The following is a 23455-nucleotide window of genomic DNA, read 5'->3' as shown; positions in this document are numbered from 1 at the left end:
CAACCCCACGCCCCTCCACCTGCCCGCCGGGCATAGGCCCTGTGAGTGGCTGCCCCAGGTTGACCGACTGCCTTTCTGTTTCCTCCCAGGCAGAGGGATAAATGGGAACATTATCTGAATATGACAGAATATTCCATTTTCTTAATATTAAAGAGCTTTTAAAGTAAAAATTATGTCAAAAAGATGCCTAAAATGGACACACAATTGGACAGCTCACAGAGAAAGAAATACAAAGGGCCATTAAACACTGAAAAGGTGTTCACTCTCATAATAAGACAAACTCAAATTATAACGTAAGGAAAAGCACTTTAACACGCCAAATTGACCAAAGGTCGGACAATTCACCATGTTGGTGAGGGTCCGAACCTCTCTCATGTTAGAACAAATCATAGAATGCTGTGAATAGTTGACTTTTTTGGCCCACAAAAGTGGTAGTTTCCCACTGTGTTGTTGGTCGGAGTGTACACTGGAGTGTAGTTTGGCAATGCTGATCAAAATAAGCAGCCTAAACGCTTCTGGGACAAATCTGTATCTTGTTAGAATATCATCAAAGGATGGTAGTTGCGTGAATATCCATAATGGCAAATTGTACATGTCCGTCGGCAGGGAGGATCGCGCCACACGCGTCCCTCAGCAGAATCTGTGAAGCCCCACAAAGAACGAAGAAGCCCTTTCTGGACCATTAGTGAATAATATTCACTTTATTGTTAGTGAGGACGGTGTGTATTGTGTGCTACCATTTGTCTGGAAAAAAAGGTGGGTGTGGCTGGGGTGTGTGAGACAGGTACCTGAATATTTATATGTAGAATATTTCTGGGAAAAACTCAAGTTGTCTCTGGGAAGAGGAAACGAGAGACCTGAGGGCAAGGCTAGAAGGCCCGGATCTCGAGTAAGAGCTCCTGCAGCATTAGCATTTCGGGCCATGTGCATGTGTGAGCTTTTTTTTTTTTTTTTAAAGCCCTGCATCCTCCAAGGCACAGGCACACACTCTCTCGGGGTCGTTCATGCCTCAGGCTGCTCTTACGTGGGGCCTGCTCCCCTTCCTAGGATGCTAAAAGCTGAGTGGGCAACACGTGGAAGCAACGATGACCTTTTCAAATAAGACAGAATTTCACTGTCTAAGGATCTAAAGTACGTTAGAACAGGCTACACTAGGTGCCCTGAAAGAGAGAGATGAGGGCAGAGGTGGGTCAGTGAGATGTTTTAGGCATTATCTGCAGGCAAGCTGGCTGCACACAAAAATCATTTCTGAAATGAGACCCCAGATCACAGAGCATTGCAAACTACACCTCAGAGTCAAACTGAGGGCATTAAAAAGTTTATTAATGCAAAGACAAAGAGGGTACTATTTTTAACAAGGGTAGAGAGTTTGTAAAACATCTTCTTGCACTGTGTTGTTGCTGCAAAAATTATACCTGTGGAGGAAAAATGTTTTCAGCATGAGATGCCTTCTATTGGGAAATGTGACCTCAGATGAATAACCAGCATGTGGTCACCCCCCTGGAATTCAGATCCCTTTGAAAAACTCTGTTCCACCAGGCAGAGTCCAAGTGATTCTCACTAAGCAAACCCACTCGGAAAGCATCCTCCCCTCCTGTGGGCTTTTAATGAGCTGACAGTGAATCAGCTGTGTCACATCAAGGATTTTCTTTTTCCCCCCAAAACACAGGGAGTGTCCCTCCAGTGGGCCTGCAGCTTTGGGCTCAGCCATGAGTTCTAGGAGGCACCCAGCCTGCTTGGAGGGTTCTTCATACATTGCTTCTGGGAATGTAAAATGTGGCAGCCACTTTGGAAAACAGTCTGGCAGTTCCTCCAAAGGTTAGAATAGAGTTATCATATGACCCAGAAATTCTGCTCCTAGGTATCTACCCAAGAGAAAATGAAGACATATGTCCACACAAAAACTTGTATACAAATGGTCACAGCAGCATTATTCCTAATAGCCCCAAAGTGAAAACAACCCAAATGTCCATCAACTGATAAGTGGAAAAGTGGTATATCTATATTATATAATAAATATAACACACTATATAATATATAAATATAATATAAAATGAAATATTTATATATTATAATATGTAAATATAATATAAAGTAGATAAACAAAATGCACTATATCTGTATAATAGAATATTAGTAGGCAACGAAAAGGAATGAATACTGATGCATGTTACAATAGTGATGAGCCTTGGAAAAGTAATGCTGAGTGAAAGAAGCCAGTCACAGAGGACAACATACTGTATGATTCCATATGTATGAAATATCCAAAATAGGAAAATCTATAGAGACAGAAAGTAGGTTAGGGGTTACCTAGGGCTGAGAAAAGGGATGGGGGATTAACGGGTGATGGCTAATGGGTTTCTTTCTGGGGTGATGAAAATGTTCCAAAATTGATTGTGGTGATGATTGTGCAACTCTGTGAATACACAGAAGTCACTGAATTGTGTATTTTAAAGGGGTGAATTGTGCGGTATGGGAATAATATCTCAATGAAGATGTCAAAAAAAAAAAAAACATTGTGATGGGTTGTCTCTCCTGAGGGTGTGAGGTCCGGTCAGGTTGGGACAACCACTCTGCCATAAGACACAGGACACTTCTGGTCTTCTCCTTCCCATGAGGTGTCTTTGGTTAAAGGAGGACAGCTGACCAAGCCAACTTTCCCTCAGGGCTCAATGTCAGAAAGTAGCCCCCTGACGAGGGAGCCCTCATGTGTGGTGGGGACCTTGGTGTTTGCTATGTGTACTGTGTACTAGACTTGAAGAACAGTAACTCCACTCCCACCCCCTGAAGACTGTAAATTCCAGACAGGTCCACAGGGCATCCCACCACCAGGCTTTATGGACACGTCAGCTGCACGTCTGGCTGTGTGAGCAGGCTGGACACAGCGGAAAGAGGGTTGGATTGTATGTCAGAAGACCTGGGTCCAAGTCCTTGTTGTGCCTAAATGCGTGTGCCCTGCTCTTGAGGATACAAAGCAATGGCACAGCCATGGTGATATCTGATTTTTCCAACAGCACGCTGAAGAAATGGAAACATTACCATTTACAACCAGCACAGTTAAGTCATGCAGCTGAGCAAGGGCTTGGGGTGTGTTTCTGAAAATGTTTTGAGGTCCAATATTCTTCCCTCTGGCTTCCCTGTGTGGCCTTAGACAAGTTACTTGACTCTCCAAATGTCACTTTCCTCATCTTAACATGAGAGCCATTGAAAGGTGATATCTGTTTCCTTCAGACCCTAATACCCCATTATTTTCTGATGCTTCTCCTTTAAGGTGGCCTCCTTTCTTTCCGTATTTTAAACAGTCACATCCTCTCCCAGTTCCTACCAAGTAAGATTCTGCTCCCTCAGAATAAGAAGCACTTGCCACTATAAACTAGATCCCAATATATTCATGTATACATGTGCCAAATAAAACAACTTACATTAATAATTGCACCCCAGTTGAAATTATCTCAGAGATCGCCTACAAGTCCTGCCCAGGTGTTTTCTTTATTGTTTAAGATGAAAGTCTCCTATGCTCCTATTTCTCAAATCTATGCCTTACCACTGACAAGCTGAATTTGGCTTAAGGAAAATGATTGATTTTTCAAAGTAAATTAGATGGACAGATTGAGAGCTGAGATAAAGAGTTAGGTAGATGAATAGATGGATGGCTGGATGACCAGAAGGATAAGAAGACAGATGACTGGATATTGTCTAGATGGGTAAGTGGACGGACAGAATGGGCTGGATGAATGGAAGATGGTTAGGTGGGTGACTGGATGGATGGATGTGTGAATAGATTGATAGCTAAATATAGAAAATAAAACTTAGATGGAATAAGAGATACATACTCAGTCCTATCTTCACCACTTTGCACTGTGATTTGAGAGGCTCCCAGTTTGGGCTGGAAGAGATTTATTGCATTGTTGTTCCAGAGGAATTTGACCTTCTGGATTTTTCCAACATTGAGGTCCACATCAATGTCATGCATATGACTTGTATTTGGTTGGAGCGATCCTCTGAAAATGTAGACATAGAATGTTAAATAAGCTGGATGTATGAATACACAGGATGATAGCAATCTCTTGTTTCTCCAAACAACAGCTGCCATTTCTGCTTTTCTGCAAATAGCTGTATGATGTCATTCATATCCACAAATGTATTTGTGAAGAACACACCTTTAAAAAATATTGGACTCTAGCTTTCCACGTTTTATTTTGTCTCTAGAGGGAAGGCAAATATTTGGAGTGGCATATTCATCCTATTAGTTCACTACAGGACTAATTAATGCAACGTATTATGTTCAAAGATACAGAGGCATCTGTTAGGCCATCACTTGTAGCACATAGGAAGTTGTCGGAGAACTTTAACGTAATATGAAAATTATTGTGTCAAAGTTAGTGCAAAAACCAGAATCTAATTTTACAGCACAGTTCTGCATTCATGAAACACACGTTTACCAAGCATCTCACGAGCCCAGCAAAAGCAGGTGCTGAGGGAGCCACAGCAATGAGAAGCTGGCCTCAGGCTTCACGTGTGTAGGGGATGGAGTGTGTGTGTCGGAGGGGAGGGAGTGGCCATGTCAATGTGCTTTGCCTAAGGAGGATTTGATAAATTCATAAAACCTACGTCAGGAAACACCGATTGACATCTAAAAGGAGTTAGCCCTTAAGTAGCGAGCCCCCTCTCTGGGCCTCGCTCTTCTCATGTGTAAAATGGGGGTCATTGAACTAGACGCTAAGACCTCCTTCCAGCTTTGACACTCTAGGATTCAGTGGTTTTGTATAATAGATGGCTAGATTTATAAAGAAGCTTATACCCAACCTTTTACAAAAAGTCTATTCTGGAAAGTGTGGTCATTTCACTTTGCTATCAAACTTACTTGAAAATTTCATATTGTTTTGAGTTTCCGTTGCTTCCATACAAAGCAACCCTGATGTACCCAGTCACTTTCTTTTTTCCAGCCAGTGTGATGGACACCCTATATCTCCAACCTGTTCAAAGAAACACAATCATTCAATTTACTCATCTTGTTGGAAAAAAAAAAAAGGCCCCAGGGAGGCAATCTTGTTCAAGTTCTGAATCCTCCGTGAATGAGAGGTATGGGGGAATGCAAGTAATGATTTCCTTCGGTAAAGTTTGGGGTTCCGGGAGTCCAGATTCTAGGTTGGGGTGAGGGACTCAGAGCAGAAGTAAATATTACAGTTTAGCAAAACCTCTTGTCAATACAGCAATGCATGTGCCCTGATGGATGAAGGGCAGCCGGTTACCATGCCTGTGTACCCTCAGTACACATCACTGGCCATCACCAGAAAAGCCACAGGGAGAAGGAGATGTTTGTGTCTCCAACATTTGGATAAATCACCTACTGCTCTTTTAGGTTTTTGCCATTTTCACATCCAAAAGACATATTCTCAAAAGAAAAACAACCCAGATAAATTTTTTAAAAACACCCTTCATCAGCACCCCGATCACTGGCCCTCCATCCCAGGTCTTTCCCTGAGGCAACCGGTTTGGCCTCTATATTTAATCGAGCCCAGTGGTTCTGAGTCAGGGGGCGATTTTGCCTCCCTGCGGACATTGGGCAGTGTCTGGAGGTATTTTTGGTTGTCCCCCGGGGGGTCGAATTCGGATGGGGTTGGGGAGCTACCAGCATCGAGTAGGTAGAAACCAGGAATCTGTTAAACATCCCACAGCGTGCAGGAAAACCATCATAGCAGCAAATCATCCAGCCCCAAATGTCAGCAGTGTGAGGCTGAGCGATACTGGTCCAGAGCTTTCTCTGAGCTTTCATGTCCGTATCTAAAAGATTATAGGCTTTTCCTCCGTTTAAAAAATAGTATGAGCTGTTATTCTCTCTTTCCCTCCACCCATCCCCACCCAGGGCTGATTCACTGCCCTTCTCGGAACTGCACTGTGTTCCAGAAGGTCCCCACCCCAATCCCACCCAGGATCCTTGTTGCTGGCTTTAGCTGGATTTAGCCAACGAGAGGCTCACACAGGAGGTGGGAGCGCAGGAGGGGAGGGGTGAGGGTATTTGCTCCCTTGCTCTAGTACCAGGAGTCTGGCAGCTACCCCTCCCTCCCTCTGTGATGGTGCTCTGTTCCAGCAGCCCCCAGCCACAGCAAGATTCCGGGTGCCTCAGCATCCCTTGTGAGTTCCTGTAACCCGTCCACACCTCTAAAAGGAGGTCCTCCAGTAAAGTCTTTTTACTCGAACCACTGGATGAGTTCTGTCTCCTGTTGGGACCCTGATTGACACAGGATGTTCTGCAGGCTGTTTTATCACTTGCCTTTTCACTCAGTATACCTTAGAGGTTTTCTCCTCCTTTTCCATGGTTATATACAGTATTTGGTTGTTTAGTAATTGCTGGGCATCTAGGTTCCTCCCCCGAGTCTTCTGGTATTAAAAGCAATGGCACAGTGGGGCCCCTTGCGCAGCCCTGCTCGTGCACACATGTGACGGTTTTCCTAAGTTACGTTCTGAGCAGCGGAATGACTGGGTTAAAGGAATATGCCTAGAAGACTTTATAGATACTGCCAAACTGTTCTCTTTAGTGATAAATATTGTGAGGATGACATGAAATGACTGTATGTGAAGGGTTTTGTGAAGCGCTATATACATTTTTTTTTTATTTAAAACTCCCTTGAAAATGATTGCTTTTCTATTTGGCTACCATGTGATATTACTTTTAACAAATGAATCTTGATCATTTGACTATCTTGTACCTTTCACAATAGAAGGTGGGCAAAATAACAAAAACACAGTGTGAGTGTGTGTGTGTGTGTAAGGGGACTAGCAGGATAAATAATTAGAGGGGTGACTTGTTGATTTACTGTGACTTTGCCTCACATTGCCCTCTTCTGTTAATGGATGCATCCTTCCTGCCACATGGGTGGGTGGATATGTGACCCAGCCTGGGCCAATCACTGTATTTTATTCCACTGATCAGGATTATTGGTTAAAGGGATGAATTTGAGACCCAAGACAAATGCCATTCTACTGCTGTTCCGTTATAGCTTAAACTGATTGGAGTTGAGTTTCTGTCAGTTGCTACCAAGGGTCCTAATAAGGCTGATACACTTTAAAAATTTGCAAGAAGTTTTAAATGAGGAAAATGGAAACTTACAAGTGAAGTTACCGCTGCTTCCTGTGTTCAGGAAGAAGGTCTGTCCCACAGCTCTGGTTTTCCCCTGAAATTCGTCTGCATAGTGCCCCATTTTGGGGCATCCTTCAGCTGGACAAGGGAAACAGCTATTCTAGTGGAGAAAAAAAATTTTGTCTAAGTCGTTGGCCTTTCACCCACTCACTCACTTAATTCATATTCTTTTCCATCCTCCGATCTACCTATCCATCCCTTATGCATCTTCTCATCTACTTATCCTTCCTTCCATTCATATATCCATCCTACCCCCTCTTCCATCCACTGAACCATCTGCTCATGCACCCATCTGCCCTTGCATCCATGCATGCATCCATTGGGAATTTTCCAGAATGGAAAGTTGGGGATCTAGGGAAGGCCCAGGACTGTGCTGTCCCCCTCCTGCCCACCCTGCTCCCGGGTGGAGAGCTCCATGACACTCAGCATTTCTAGCACATCTTTTCATTAGCCATGGGGTGACACCTCTGTTCTGTTCCAAGCCACAGGGACAAAGCCACCACCACCAGGGCCACCAAGAACATCTTCCCTGGACCCCTGGTGCGACCTACCTCCTGAAACTCATTGTAGGAGGCACATGGGTAGCCTAGGAAGCCATCGGGGCTGAGGATACTGCTTGAGTAATACTTGTAGCTTCTTAGGTGATTGCAAGCAACAAAGTCATGGGTTCCTGAGAAAGCAAAGGCCCTGGGAGTTCACAGGAGGCACTGAACTTTTGAAGCCTGAACCATTCTGACCGAGCGAGGAATCATCTCCACATTTCACAGGTGGGTGTTGGTGCTCCTGAACACCTTGGTCACAATTTGAAATTTCTATCGTTGATTTTGACATACTTCAGGGCAAGTAGGAAATGTGGGGACTTGTTTAGTAGTGGTCGTTGGCCAGAGTCACTGTCCTTTCTCCAGCACTGTCCTTCTGGGGAGGTATTCCTCAAGGCTAAGTGAGTCCTAACAAGCACCTTGGTCCAATCCTCCAGGGGGCTGGCACATAGTGTAAATGAATGATGAGGACTTGGGGGGGTGGTTTGCAGTGGGGTAGTGAGAAATATATATATGTATATCCTTTCACATGACCTTAGCTTTTCTGTGCCTATGGTCTCAGGTTGAGATATTCCTCCTTCATCCTCTCCAAGGCACAAAGTAAAAGCAATGGAGAGCAAGGTCACCGGGGCCGCTGGCTGCTCTTTCACTGCATTTGATTCACCATCTTTCACTTTACACCAACGTCCTCTTGTTTGGGAAATTATTTTTTCATTTCTCCAGCTACTTGGTTCAAAACTTCCAAGGAGTGATCCACAGTGACCCCGGACTTACCTGGGGACCACTTCCGGGGGGTCTGGTGGGCTTTATCCACCACCCGTGGAGAGAGGGTGGCTGCCCTTTGTGCTGGGGGCGCGGGATTAGCTCTCCAAGCCCCCGGCCCCATGTGCCCCACACCAACACTCATTACCAGACAACAGAACCTGTTTCTAACTTAATTGTTTCTTTCATCCAAAATTGCTGCCCAGGGGTTCCATAACAGAGGGGTGAACGGATTTCATTGTTCCTCAGGGCAGGCACCTGATGACTCAGAGCAGCACATGACAGAAACACATCCAGCACTGGGGGCTTATCGGCTCTCCATTACCTCCCTAGTTAAACCTGGGCTCCTTCCTATTATGTCTGCCCTGCACGGCCCTTCTGGGAGGGGCGCCCTCATTGTGACTCTGGTGTTCTTTCAGAGAGCAGAACAGCCAGGGAGCCCTCCCTGGAGTTACAAGGTGCTGAGCAGAGAGGAGCTCAAAAGCTCCCCTGACCACTGGTGATGTTGGCTGTTGTTTTATCAGCTCCGCTCTTTCACAGCAAGCACGTGCAATATTAAACTGTCACTGCAGGCCACTCAGCTCAACATAAGGAACAGCACTCAGAGCCTGCTTTGGGCCAGGCCCTGAGCAGGGTACTGGGCGTCTGGGATGCTCACCACACAGCCCCTGGCCTTGGAGAACTCCCAGCCCAGAAAAATAAAGACTAACATGAGATCATCACAGATCAAAGCCTCCGCTTTCAGGGAGGAGAGTGAAGCCTGTTCTCAGGGGAGGGTGACAGGAATAGCCAAGGGACAGCTCATAGAGATGGTGCTTTAGGTCACCTAATATTAGGGGCACTGAGCCTGCTCTCTCAGAAACAGGGACACACAGGGGCTCATCCCCCAGGCCCCCAGACCTCCACCCTCACGCACGTGCTCCCCAGACCCACAGAGCATATCCTACCCCCTGCCATTGTCTTCTTACCAGCTCAGCCCTTCTCTATTCCCAGCACCTGACAACAGCAAATGGCAAGAAAGTCAAAGCCCTTCAAATCTTTGCTTAGACCGTGGAGTTCTTCAAGGAGCCTGCACTGAAGGAAGGATGGGGGCCAAAGCCAGAGCTGGGCAACAGCGATGTGCCAGTGCAGCCCACGTCTCAGCATCCTGATGGCGGAGATGATGCAGGCTGGGCCACACGGCTGGGCTTTGCAGCCAGAAATTGGGTTTAAGTATAAGGTGGCCTTGGGCAAGTTTTATAATGTTCCTGATCCAGTTTCCTCATCTATAAAATGGGGCCTAGCAGAGTAACTATCTCATGCCATTGTGGTGAAAACGCCTGGCACAGATAAACACTCCATCAGTGGAGGCAAATCTGTATCCGGGAGGCCGGACCACACCTCCGCCTTCTCCCAGGTGGACTGAGCAGCCGCGGTCCTGATAGTTGAATTTACGTACCTTCCCATAGTCCATTTACATCAATGATGGTTGAAAGGATATTTTTCTGACATCCAGGCATTTGCTTTCCTCCATTGGGGAAGAAATCCAGATGGCCCACCTTTTGGCTCATTCCAAAACCTGAAAGATGGGCAGCAGAAGTGAGGGGGGAGGGAAGTGGTTCCAGAGTTAGGTGGTGGCCACAGAGAGCGTTCAACTCCTTCCAGCAGGTGGGAGAGCCTTCTTGGCAAGTTCTCCCCTCAGCACAGCCACTCTGTCTCTGGCTGTACAGAAAATTCTCAGAGATGAGCACTTAGCAAGATAAGAGGGTAGGAGCGAGCAGAGGATGAGAGATGAGGGGATGTGTAGGCTCTGGGTAAGCATGCACACACGTGTATTTGTACGTGTCTTTTCATCTTGGGAAGGCTCTGAAAAACACTGCTATGTCCTGATACCATTATGCACCAGAAGATACATCTCAGGGCGGGTGCAATTTTTATTATTTGTTTCATTTTAAAATTTTGATTTCTACATTATTGTGTTACATTGAGACCATATAAACTATGTTGCTATATTGAGAACCATGGCATAATGGCTAGACGGTTTAGATCTTGAAGAACACAAAGCTGTGATCACATCCTGGTTCTACTTAGAGACTCGGTGATCTTGGCCAATTACTTGACCTTGTTGAGCCTCAGTTTCCTTACTCTGAAATGATAATAACAGTATCTACTCTCGAGGGTTGTTACATGATTAGCGAGCTAATATGTTCCAATTGTTCAATGCAGCACATGGCAAAGCTCCATAAGTTATATCATCATCATCATTATCATCAAAAAATGTACCTTCCATTAGCATGCTGTATGAGAGGTAATGTAAGAAAACATTGAAAAAAAACTCAGTTGAGTTTAGAAGAATTAAATAAAGGGCTACATTTAATCTCCAGTAAAACAAACTGTAACCAAAGCTTTGACAAAAGAAGAAAAATATTCAAAAATTAACTTTGCATTTTGCAAGCACAGGTCAAACACCAATAATCTGCCACTCTAGATACTGTCAGACTGGGGAAGGGTGCAGAGTCGGACGACTGAGTGACAGCCTTCCACAGGCTAGAGAAGAGACTTTCGTCCTACCTGGGGCCTCAGGCTGACATCGCTGGCACTGTACTGGCTGTTTATTTGTGGCTGACACCCGTTTTGACTGGTTGGTACCCAAACTGTTCCAGTGGTTAACCATTTTGACTACCACCTGCCGTATGTGTGTGTGTGGGTTGGAGAAGGGCGACAGGGGGCACACACCTGGACTTATTCTCAACAGTGACAGCCCAGGTCACTGAGAGATGGAGTGAGGACCTCACCTAGGAAAGGGATGATGGGAGCAGTATCCGTGTGAATCACATCCACAAACATGGCATCGGATGGGTCCAGCCGAACCTCCTCGGGATTGCCCTGGAAGCATGGCTCTGCCGGATCCAGCCCTAAAAAGGGAGAGGGGGACCGGGAGGCCACGCTCTAAGACGAATCAGGATCTAAACCCTGTATCCACAAAACCACGAGGATTTCTAGGCAAAGGGCCCCACACCCCATTACTCATAGTTTGGAGAACTGGATGTGCAGTTCCTGGTCTACTTGGGAGAGAGGCTGGAACAGAAAGGCTGGAAGTGGGGTCGTTGCCTGTCAAAGAACATCCAGAAATCCCCACTGCCTGGCTCCACGGAGGTTTGGACTGGTGCTCTTGCCCTCCTTTGTCTCCTTTTCCCTTTTTATCTTTCACATCTTTTTTCCTGACTGGGGTTAGGATCAGGCCACTGCTCTTCAAGACTGCACGTTCCCTGGCCTGGCCCTGCGCCCAGCAACATTCATTAAATGTTGAATTGAACGGTTTGCCAAAGTGCATGCTGATTTGGCTGCGAAAAATAGTTGTCTGTGTCTATGTCTTGTGCATATTCATTTTGCCTAGTGTTTCATTCATTAATTCATTCTTTACTGAGCACCTTCTATGGTAGGTCTCAGCCACTTTCATTTTCTGCCTCTGGCCGGCACAACAAAGACATTCAATAAATATTTGTGGAACTGATGAATTGATTTAAAAAAATCAGCTCACTTAAAAAAAAACTTTGCCAAACTTTAGCAATAATAACCCTTAAGTCATGATTTTAATCTCTTATATTTCTCTTTTTTAAATAAATGTATTTTTCCTTACAATCACATGTTTTCTAATTCACATGAAAACACATGGACAATTATTTTTTAAATCCCACGAACCACCTAAAATCAGTTCCAGGAAGACCGGAAGGGGCGCCCTTGGCGTTGGGAAGTGCGCAGGGGCGGGGCGGGGTGGGGCGGGGGTCTCGCCTGCCACCTCCCATCCTCCCGGCTGGGCCCCGCGCCCCACCTCCTTCGCCCCGCGCCCCACCACCTTCCCTCCGCGCCCCACTTCCCTCGGCGCTGTACCTGTGATCCTGCTCACGCGGCCCTGCAGCCTCCTGCCCGCCTCCGCGACCGCGTGCGCGCCCAGGCTGTGGCCGATGAGGTGCACGTTCTCGAGGCCATAGCCCAGCTCGCTCTGCGGAGTAATGGAGCGTCAGGTCCCAGAGGACCGGGTGGGAACGCGCCGGCTCCGGGAACGGGGATGGGGCAGGACCCGGGCTGGAAACTCAGGAGGACTGACTCCCGGCTTCAGGCCGCCGCCTAGGACAGCGCGATCCGGTCCCGGGGTGGCCACAGTCTGCCAGTCCCGGGGTCTGGCCGGCGCGCGGGGCAACAGTGCTGACCAGTGGCCACCGCGTCTACTGCAGGGCGCCTTGGCCGGGACTGGTTGTGCGCTGCCTGCTCCCGCCTGCTCCCACCCGCACCCCACCGCGGGACTCCCCCACCTCGTCCCCGCAGGGACTGGGCCAGCCTGGAGGAGCGTGAGTGAGATTCTCCAGACTGACTTTCCTGCGGACCCAGACTCATTTCCTGGGCTGAGAACTGCTGGGCAACCCACTCAGCTCTGCAATTCCTAGAACAGCCTCCAAGGATGGCATATTTCAAAAGGGGACTGAGGCTCAAAGACGTTAGTCTGCCCCAGGCCCCATAACTAGGGATCTTCAGGAAAACCCCGCAGGAGGAAATTTGCAGCTTCATTTTAGCAAAGGCCCAACTCAGGCTCCCAGGCTTCCAGGCTTCGCCCCTGCCCACTGGTCCCCAGGCTGCCTCTAGGTGCCCCGCCAAGCTGGCCTACCCCTTCCCAGCCCCCTCCCCACAGGATGTGGCCCAGGCAGGGCTTTACCGACAGCCCTTGTACTAAGAAAGCTATCTCTGCTCCCACGAGGCGAATGTTCTGGACTGCTTGGGTATATCGCGTCCGGGCTCCATGTTTCCAGTCCACACAGATGCAGTTCACCTTCTCCACTTTAAACATTTTCTGGGGAAGACAAACAAGAGGGAGAAACCAATTTATTAACAGCCACAGGTTGCACAGTCCAGAGATAGGAATTCACAATCACCAAGCATCTAGCTTGTGTCAGAGCTTCCATCTTCCTCACACTTGTCCTGATCCTCACCAGAGCGCTGTGAACTGGGTGTACTGATCCCCACTTAGCAGATGTGGAAACTGAGTCCTGGAATGGAGTGCCTTGTCTAAGGTCTTACAGATTGTCATTGACACAACTAGGTCAAAAAGGTGGCTTACTAGATCGGGGTTGGCAAGTTACTACCCAGTGCCAAATCCACCTGCCTTTATAGAGTTCTATAAAGCCACACCCACTTGCTTACATATTGTCCATCTCTGCTTCATAGCTATAACAGAGTTGAGTTGAAACTGTACGATCTACAAATGCTAAAATATTTACTACCTGCTCCTCTGCAGAAATAATCTGCAGACCCTTGTACTAGATGGTTGAGCGAGTGCTTTTTGTTGTTCCCAACAATGCTTTGGTGGAAGATGAAAACTATTGAGGGGCAAATTTAATAAGATCAAACGGAAATAGAGGTAGGAAACAACTCTTCCTGGTACAAGCATCTTTTCTCTCATGTGATTTGATCACAATCTATTGCCCATAGATAACTGGCCCCCTGAGGGGGGAAATAAACATTAGAAAGGGTCACCCCATATCCTTTGTTCACTTTGGAGGTCCTGGACTGCATTTTGGGGAGGGGATGAGTTGGCTGGAGGTCAGGGCATCACGGTAGATGCTGACTTTCCTATCTCCAGGTCCACACAGCCTCCTTCTGGGACACAGTGGGGCAGGTGTGAACACCCCAGCCCCAAGAAGAGTAGAGCCCTTGGGCAGAAGCTCCTTGAGGTCTATCCCAGCGCAGACTTAGCCTCTGTGAGCTGTGCGGCGGGCATCTCCCACAGGCTAAATCTGTAGACATGTGGGTGTCTTATGGACAGAAGACCTGGTTTTGCATCCCCCCCCCTGGATTCAACTTTGGGCAAGTTTTGAACTTTTTTGTGCCTTAACTTCCTCATCTATAAATGAGAACCATGACTTTACCTTCCTCACAGTGTGGCTAGGAGGGTTAAACAGGACAAAGACTTTGAAATGATGCACATAGAGTCATGCTCATAGTAAATGCTCAGGAAATGGATGTTATGAATAATTATTCATTACTGACATTCATGGTAACTTTAGAGCTGTGCTGTTCAATACTGCAGCCACTAGCCACATGTGGCTCTTTAAAATTAAATAAAATTAAATACAATTTAAAATTCAGTTCTTTGGTCACACTAGCCATATGTCAAGTGCTCAGTAAACACAGGCTAGCGGCTCCTGACTTGAACAATGCAGATATAGAACATTTCCATCATCACAAAAAGTTCTGTTGGCTAGCAGTGCTGTAGAGGGTAAAGTTTAAGCGTTTTTTTTTATGTCACACAGGGGTTTTATGTAAACTATCAGAGACAAATGCCAAGTAGATTGCTGTGGTCTTCACCTCTGAGACTTCATGATTGGACTCTGGGTCTTTTCAGCCTCATGAGGAGACATTTGGCTAGAGGTTGGTGAGTTGGAAGAACTTGACAATGGATGCTCTTGAGGACCCAGGTTTTTCTCAGTGGTTTTAGGAAGGACCCATCTCTCCCTGGAGTATTGCCTTTGCTGGCCTCAGGAGCTGCAGAGTTTGACTTTGTGTGCTGGCTGCTGGTGTCCCCAGGTGAGGAGGGTAGGCACCTACCTTGCACAGCTCAGTGGGCCAGCTCTCCTCCCCCTTGTCTAGGAAGCCATGGACGATGAAGCGTGTCTTGCGGTCCAGTTGGAAGTTTGAAGCCTCAATGGTAGCTAGGTCAGTGACGTTGATCAGCTGGTTAAATTTGAAAAGATGAATTTGAATGCTGGCCTCTCCAAGCCACAGACCTAATAGAGCCAGTTCTCATAAGCCTGAGGTCACAGGTTCAACTCCCATGAAGTTGGATCAGGCTAGAACAGGCGTTCCTGACCTGGGGTTCAAGGATAGAATTCAGAAACTCCAAGTTTATGGACTTTCCATACTGAAATCTGGCATTTTTGTTAAATGTAAAATTGGGCAACCACAGTAGACTTAGTGACACTCTGTCACCAGTGGAAGTCACAAATATTTTCATGTCACATTACAGTTGTTACAGATATCTTAAAATATCACTTGTACTCACTGCTATTTAAAATTGCAGAAATTATTAGACCAACCCCTGGACCATGTTATGCAGTGAGATAATAAAGCAGCACATATATTATTATACCCCATATTTACCTTTATTTAAATGTTCTGATAACTATTTTCCAATATAATTAGTATCCTTAGTCATCCAAGGTATTTTATCTTATGCACTTAGGGCCCCTCGTGCTCCATTGAGCTACGTCTCCCTTCACGACTGATGTTTCTGGTCCAGGGGTTTTTCATTTTTTTTCTGTGCCAGGACCTCTTTGGTCGTCTGGGGAAGCCTACAAGCCCCTTCTCAGGACTTTTGTTTGCTTTGCATCAAATGAATTTTATTTTTTCAAATTTATTTTTTTAAATGGGGACTTTGGGTGGGGAGTTTGTCACCAAGGATCCTGCAGTAGGTGACCTTGGGGACCTAGAGACAGACACCTGGCTCTCTAAAACTTGGTCTGGGACCAGAGCTATAAACAAGTACCTTCTGCTTACTTCTGAGCATCTGGAGAAAGCCTGCCAGCCTCCACCGGGCAGGCCTTCGGGGAACTGAAGATTGCTCTGAGGGTCCCCAACTTTTCTCCTTTGTGGTTAAATGTCCCCTGTCCCTTGCCTGTTTTCTAGCTTCTGAGGAAGGATTAAGACCACCCCCACCCCAACCCCATCCTCTGAGGGACTTCTCTCCCTCCACTGTGTGGTGTGGAAAGAACACAGACCCTCCCAGGGGTACACCAGGCCTGGGTTTCTCCATAAAAGCTGCTCTTCCCGTCTTCCTCCCAGGAACCGCGTTCTAAAGCTGGGAAGCCCTAAAGTTATTCGCACTAATGTGTGGATGTGTCAGTTTCTGGGTTGGGTGTCCATAGATTCCATGAGATACGCATAGGGGTTTGTGATCCTGAGAGCTGAGATGGCCCTAAGTCTAACATTGGTGAGGAAGCATCATCTGGAAAGTTCCAAGGCAGTGAACTCTTCTTTGGACAACCATGTGAAGGCTTCAGTGTGGGTGCCCACATCCTCCCACCAGGCCGTCACTCTGCACCCCCCTTACTTGGTAGTTGTTTGGATTCTCATTTGTGTACAGAAGAAAGCGGGCCTTGATGTCCTCAGGGGCCCAGGGAAATAACTTTAACGGCCGCTTAAGGGTCCCGGCCCATGGCTTTTCATCGGAAAAGCAGCCAAAAGGTCTGTAGCAGATCTCCTTTCCTGGGGCAGGAAGAGGAACAAACAGGACACTTGTGAGGGTCTGAGAAGGAGCGATGTCATCTCAGCTACGCAGAAGGACTCTGCAGGGTGCAGCCCAGGGCTGGCCAGAGCCCCTGCTCCTCTGTATCTTTGCTGTCAGTGTTTCCCAAACCTCCGTGATAAGAATCAGCTTGGGCTTCTGGGTGAAGATGTGCACTGCATATGCATATTCCTAGGCCCTTCCCCCAGAGACTCTGATTCAGAGGGTCTGGGGTGGGGCCCTGGAAACAGTGTATTTAATAAGTGCCCCTTTTATCAGGCAAGTTGGGGAATTCCTGAGAATTCCTTCAGCCTTAAAACAACTTCTTCCAGGAAACTCCCAGATGGCCGTATACATACATTCATCGACCATGAAGTGTTTATCAAGTGCCTATGAACGCTGTAGCCCAGAGATGCTACTTGAGCCTTGACGTCACCATTACCCCCAGCACAAGCCGTGCATTCATGGGCATTTGTCCAATCTACGTGTCTTCATGGCACCTTGTCTGCACCTTTCTTTCCAAATTACTCTCTGCTATTTTAGATTTCCCTGTTGTCCTTTGAAAAGGTACATGTCTTAAGAATAGGGAGAATTTATTTTTGCATCCTGCTGACTGTGGTAGTGGCTCAATAGACAGAACTGGTGCCCTAAATAACCCCACCTAATCTGAGGGTCTTTTCTCTGGTCCATGACACATTTTCACTTTTTCATAATTGCATCACCCCCCAGTATAACCAGGGGTGACACAGTTTCCAATCCAGAGGATTACAATGAATCTTCTCTCTTAGGCTTCCTCAACTCATGGTGCCAAATATTGGTCATTCATTCAAAACTGGTTCTAGTTAATACTTATTTACCATATGCCAGATGCCACACTAGTGCTTTACCAGTATTGGCCCATATTAGCCTCCAAACAGCCCCACGAGTAAGGAATTAGTACTACCTCTCTCTGACAGAAGAGGAAACCAAGGCACAGAGAGACACAGTAAGCTGCCCAAGGTCACAGCCAGTGTGGAGCCCGGATCTGTACTCGGGAAGTTTAATTGGGAGTAAAGCTGGGAACTGGGGAGCCACAAAGACAGATCAGAGCCAAACCCGTCCCTGCAAGAGAGGAAATCTAACCGGGAAGGACTAGTGACAGTGTTGGGTTCATTCTGGGAAGAGTCCAGTCCCACAGGAAGGGCTACAGAAGGCTAAAGCAATGTTTGCTTCAGGTGATAAATGCAGGGGCTTGAAGGTCAGGTTAAGACACCTGGGCTGTTAGGTGGATGGTGGAAAAGTGCTGGGGGGCGCTGAGCTAGCGAGTGCGGTGGGGGGCTGTGCTACCTGGAGTGTTTTGAGGAGCCAAGTGAAAGTGGCTCAGAGGCAGGAGAGCCTGGGAGCGCAGGGCCTGTGGGTCTGGAGAGGTGATGGGGGTTCTGACCTCTTATGGCAGTGGAAGTGAAGACACAGGTGGGGGGACGGGGTGGGGTGGTGTCCAAGCCTGGTTTGGGACAAGTGAGTTTGAGGCATGGCGAGAGGCCCTGGTGGAGCTGCCTTGAACTTGGGAGGACTGGGGAGAAGGCCGGGGGTGACTGGGCAAGGGGTGGCCCCGAGGCAGAGAGTGATGAGGAGGATGCCTGGGAGTGAACTTTGGGGATGCCCACGTCTCAGGCAGGAGGAAGCAGCAGATCAGCGAAGGAGACTGAGAGGGGTGGGAAAAGGCGGGAGGAGCAGCCGGACCCACCGGAGCTCTGCTCTCAGGGGCTGGGTCTTGCTGCACAGCCAGGATGGAATTCCAGAAAGGCAAGAGGGGGCTGGGGACAAGCCGAGGAGACAAGGAGGGAAGAGCCTGGATGCAGAAGAAAGCCTTTGCAGGGACCAGAGGAGACCACGTCTGCCCTTGGGGAGAGTGCATCCAGCAAGATTTGGAGGCCAAGCCAGGCAGGAGGGCTCTGACTGATGGGAGAGGAGGTGAAGAGACCTGGCAGCATGGGAAACAGTCCACCTGTGAGGAGGTGGGGGGATGGGAATCAGCAAGTTGGGGCTCAAAAGGGCTTTGGTGGCAAGGGAGCTTATTTTGTTTTAGGACAAGTAGATCTTGGGTTTCTGTATCTCTGGACAGAAGCCAGAGGAGAGGGCCAGTTAGTGCTGGAGGGACAGGGAGGGTAACCGTGAGAGGAGTGAGGGGTGGGGGGTGAACGAGCAGGAGCCTGGGCAGGACGGGAGTCTCGGGGGACAGAGCCACGTGGTTTCAGACATGCACTACCCATTCCCAGGGACTGAGGGTACTGGGGGCCTGACAAGAACACCCCACTCTCCACCTGCCCCAGCTGCCTGCCACCTCTGCTACCAGCTTCACAGCCACCTGGGCCTTTGTAGGAGGAACGAGACACGCTGGATGATTACCCGAGATCTTCCGTGCTGAGCATGGTGCCCTGTGTGTGACACAGAGTCAACATGCCCTGAATGGTGGTGACTGTTGTTTTTCTTGAAATAATGACAGTGCTATTAGTCAGGAGGAGGAGGAGGAGAAGGATGTGATGCCTCTCTCTGTCTCACCCAAAGGCCAGCCCAGGCACTGTCATTTTCTCCCCAAGGGGATGGTGACAGCATCCTTACCTCTGACTGTGGTCAGCAGGAGAAGGCCGATGGTCCAGGAGTGCAGCATCCTCCTGGATAAAGACAGAGACATGCACAGACCCCCAGGTGCACGGGTGTGAGGCTGGCGGATGGGGGAGGCAGCCCTCAGCACGTGCGGGACAGTGAGTGAAGCAGAAGCCTAGCGGCCTGAGCTCCACAGGGCCCTCCCTCGAGGCCAGGACCTTGAGGCTGAGGCCTCCCTGCACACAAGGAGTCGGGCAGCTCCTCTCTAGGACCTCGGACTCAGGGTCTTCCCACTGCAGTGGCTTCCCGGTTCTGGGCCACGTCCCTCTGGCAGCCCCAGCCCCGCCAAGCTCCCTGCCCGTGTAGGGCCGTGACTTACTGCGCGGCTCCAGAGTTTCCAGATGCAGCCCAGGAGGCTGGTTTGGGCACAGCCTTTTATGACCAGGCTTTATCCTATGGACTCCTCAGAGCAAAGGACGGGGGTGGGAGGGGGGAGATAGGGCGCCGCACATGCCTGCTTTGAACCTTCGTTATCATAAATACATAAAGCCAGCTCAGCCGGGGGGAGCAGGACTGCTTAAAAAGTGAGATTCAAGGAATGGAAAACTGACTTTGGGGATGGAAAGTGCTCTGTTCATCTGAAGTTACAGGCACAGGTGACAAAAAGTTGTATTCCCCAAGTGGTATCAGGGAAATACCGAGTGGTGATGCCTCCCATTCAAAAATCCCTGCAGAAACAGGAACCCCGAACCCATCTCGGGGCCCTGCAGACAGTGGCAAAGCTGTGCAGGAGGGGACAGATGGAAGACGTGCTGTTCAGTGGAAGGGCCTGTTTATGAAAACACGGGCCCTGGTTACTTTGAGGGTGGGGTGGGTGGAGAGCATCCCTCCAAAGAGCCTGGACCTGCTGGTGGAGGTGCTCAAAAGAGTAAGTGAACTCTGTTCAAATATAGCTTTGTTTGGAAGCAATATAGTCTGTTTTAAAAGCAATTCTGAGCCTCATCAGCTGGAACTTGACCTGGAGATGAGAAGATGGAAAGTATTTTCTTTCCTTCAGGGCTGAGAGGAGAACCTGGGTGAACAGCTGGGTGCCGCTCTGCCGTTATTTAAATTGACCTATACTTTGGGTAGTCCCAAGTGCATCCATCTTCAATTTAAAACTTAAGTACAGTTCACTGGGTTTTGACAAATGTATACCTCTAGATATACGCCTCAGCATGAAAGCATGTCCAGCAGCCAGCGTTTCCCTCATGATCCTTCCACCACCCTCGTAACAATGCTCCAACTTCTATCACCGCACGTTAGTGTGGTCTCTTCTGGAATCACGTAGAAACGGAATTATATGCTATGTGCTTGTTAGCGTCTTGCTTCTTCCACACAACAGGGTTTTGAGATTCATCCAGGCTGTTGCATGCCTCAGGGATTGGTTCCTTTTTAAGTCTGTGTCATATGGATGTATTTCTGTGTGAATGTGCCCCAGTTGGTGTATGCATTCCGCCTTGGTGGGCATGTGGGTTCTTTCTAGTTTGGGACTGTTATGAACAAGGTAGCTGGGAACAGTCTACTCCAGTACAGTTTTTTGTTTGTTTGTTTTTTTTGGTAGACACATGCACTCAGTTCTCTCAGGTTTGTCCCTGGGAGTGGAATTACCAGGCCCTCAGGTATGTGCACGCTTAACTCTAAGAGCAATTGTACCTGCATCAACTACCCCCCACGGCTGGGTGAGAGTTCCAGTTGCTCCATATTCTACTCCTGCCCTTCAATCAACTCTAGATGCATTAAGGTTGCCTGCAGTTTCCTGAGGGTTTCAAGTGTAGAATGGCTTCTTTTTTGTGAACCTCCCTTCTAAGAACGCCGAGGCTAGAGGTGAGCAGTGTGGAGCTGAGGGGAACCAAGGAATGAAGTTCTCTATTTGAAACAGGCTTATGATTTGTGGAACTGGTAAAGTTTTGATGAACTAGATGAGGCCGCCTATGCCTCATGTGGCCACTCCATGGCCCCTGGAGGTGTCCTGCAGCCGAGGGAGGAGGTTGGGTCTAAGGCTTGACAATCACGTTCATAAAGGACCCTTTGAGGAGACCAGAATGACTATATTAGGCTGAATGGAAGCCCTAGACCCATGACATGGGACCAGTGGCTGCCCACTGCCCTTGGGAAAACATACAAACGCCTTCCCAGGGTGCAGTGTTACCTGGACCACGCCTGCCTCCCCTCCTTCACCTTGAGTCTCACTTATCAAACTCCAGGCCCACCAGCCATCTGTCTTCTCTTGAAGTCTTTGTATATTCCATTTCCCCTTCCTGGAAAACACCACCCTAACTCTCCCCCTGCCTAACTCGAAGTTCTCCTTCAGGGCTCAGCTTAAACGTCACATCCTCAAAGAAGCCGTCTTTAGTGCCCATGGAGGACCCAGACCTCCCTTTACATCTCTTCTCATGGTCCTTACTGTTTCTTCCATGAAATGCATCCCAGTTGGTAATTACATTTCAGTGATTATTTATTTAGATCTTGCTTTGGCAGCAGAGTCAAGGTCTGTATGCCTCACCAGAGCCCAGCACAGCAACTGACAGCTACTAAGTGACCAATAGACATCTGCTGGATGAAAGAATAGGGCATTTAAAGCTAATGGTGAGCTGGATAACTTCCAGATCTCTCCTGCCTCTCCTCCCTGCTCTGTGCCCTGGGGGCTGTCTCTGGGGGTGGCCTCCCTATGTTACTTGCCCATGGCCTTCTAGTTGGGTTCGGTCAATGGGAGGCACCATCTGGAGATCGGAGGGTTGGAGGACAGAGTTTTGGATATTCCTTCCCCAGACTCCCTCACTTCTGCACCGTATTTGGGGCACTTCTCTCCTGGGGGCTGTAGCACCTCTCAGGCAGCTCCCTCCCTGGGCCCCAGCTCCTCCCAGATTCTGAGGACAGCTCCCTCCCTCCATGCTTCAGAATCCAAGGAAGTTAGAGCTTCCAGCTGGTGTGAATCCCTGGCTGCTTTCACCCTGGTGGGTTCATGTAACCCTGTCCACATCTCTGTAAATAGTCCCTTTGATCAGTCCTTATAGTGGGTTCTTTCTTATTACTGGGGCCCCAACAGGTGCAGGTCACTGGACATCCCCTGAGAGAGGACAGCCACGGTGGTTCAGAAGCCTGTGGTCCATCTAGGGGGATTAGCTAGGCCTTGGGCACCTCCCTGTCCTGACTCTGTATTCCTCATGAGGGAATTTCCATCCTTATTAGGGAAGAATTTTGGATGGTGTCGTTCTTTGGTTATTGGTTTTGCAACCTATACTAATAGCAGCCAACCCTTTCTGTGATTTGATTGTCATTTTTGATAAAGGTTTACTAAGATGCTTTCAGATAACCTGTGGTTCCCATCATCTGAGCTCTCCTGGTTCCAGCCATAGGTTGGTCAAGGAATCAGGGAAACCTTCTCACCTGTGTGGCTAGTGGTGTTTCATCTGGTCAACAGCCACCCCAGATGCAGAGCTGGAAAGGAAGGAGAGGGTTATAATTCCTTTAGGCAAGAAGCAATTCTTACTATTTCCAGGCTACCAGGCTCTGCTCTAAATGTCTAGCGGAGGTGGTGGTCACCCCTGTCCTCAAGGGACTCACTGAGGCAGATCTACTCAATGTAGGGAAGACTTTCTAAAGGCTGGAATCACTGGGAAAGAGAACAGGGCTTTGCTGGTGGGAAGGGACCCCCTGCCTCACTTGGAGGACAGTACGACTCAGTAGAGATGGGACGTCAAGCTTCAGGTGAGAGCTGACTTAGGTGATCTGCTTCTAAGGTCGTTTTCAAATCTCGGATCCCACAAGAAATTTTGAAAACTTCAACCTCGAGAAAGGACTCACCATTCCATTCAAGCAGGAGTCATCCCAAAGCAGCACAACATCTAAATCCCTTTTTCAAAGTGGCTGAGAAATCACCCAGCAGGCGACATCACCTAAGGTAATGAGAAACGCGCTGTGCAAACACGTGGGGAGTACCATCTCCAGAAGCGGTGTTGGGGGCCAAGAGGGAGAGCTGGGTGCCAGAAGAGAAGCAGGTGGTGTTGCTTCAAAAGGTGTTCTGAGAGACAATGGCAGCGAGCAAATCATAGCTCTTAGAGAACCTTGCTTCTTCCCCTTCTACAGCCAAGGCAACGGAGGCCCTGAAATTAAGGGGCTTGGTTTAAGTGC

At 48.2% G+C, this 23455-nt stretch overlaps 1 protein-coding gene across 1 annotated transcript; it reads right to left on the bottom strand.

The window, feature by feature from the left end:
* Positions 1 to 1298: 1298 nt before the first annotated feature.
* LOC102542181 (pancreatic lipase-related protein 2) lies at positions 1299 to 21684 on the bottom strand. Its single transcript, XM_031682546.2, has 13 exons — positions 21614 to 21684; positions 19298 to 19350; positions 16523 to 16677; positions 15022 to 15147; positions 13133 to 13267; positions 12313 to 12424; positions 11217 to 11336; positions 9881 to 10000; positions 7693 to 7811; positions 7112 to 7241; positions 4865 to 4976; positions 3834 to 4001; positions 1299 to 1415 (listed from the first exon to the last, which is right to left on the bottom strand). The coding sequence occupies exons 1-13, from the start codon at positions 21682 to 21684 to the stop codon at positions 1352 to 1354; spliced, it is 1485 nt and encodes a 494-aa protein (XP_031538406.2). The 3' UTR covers positions 1299 to 1351.
* Positions 21685 to 23455: the final 1771 nt, after the last annotated feature.

The sequence above is a fragment of the Vicugna pacos genome, chromosome 11, assembly GCF_048564905.1.
Source record: "Vicugna pacos chromosome 11, VicPac4, whole genome shotgun sequence".
In the NCBI taxonomy this organism is placed as follows: domain Eukaryota; kingdom Metazoa; phylum Chordata; class Mammalia; order Artiodactyla; family Camelidae; genus Vicugna; species Vicugna pacos.
The sequence above is the reverse complement of the archived record's forward strand: the minus strand, read 5'-3'. Positions and strand labels throughout refer to the sequence as shown.

What these genes read in the sequence shown, in the direction of transcription:
- LOC102542181 (XM_031682546.2), bottom strand. Translation starts at nt 21,684, where the DNA reads ATGGGCACTAAAGACGGCTTCTTTGAGGATGTGACGTTTAAGCTGAGC. An exon ending in AAACAATATGAAATTTTCAA is followed by an intron (nt 4,002 to 4,864) that starts GTAAGTTTGATA and finishes CTACATTTTCAG; the next exon opens with AGGATCGCTCCAACCAAATA. An exon ending in AGTGGTGAAGATAGGACTGA is followed by an intron (nt 1,416 to 3,833) that starts GTATGTATCTCT and finishes TTTCCTCCACAG; the next exon opens with GTATAATTTTTGCAGCAACA.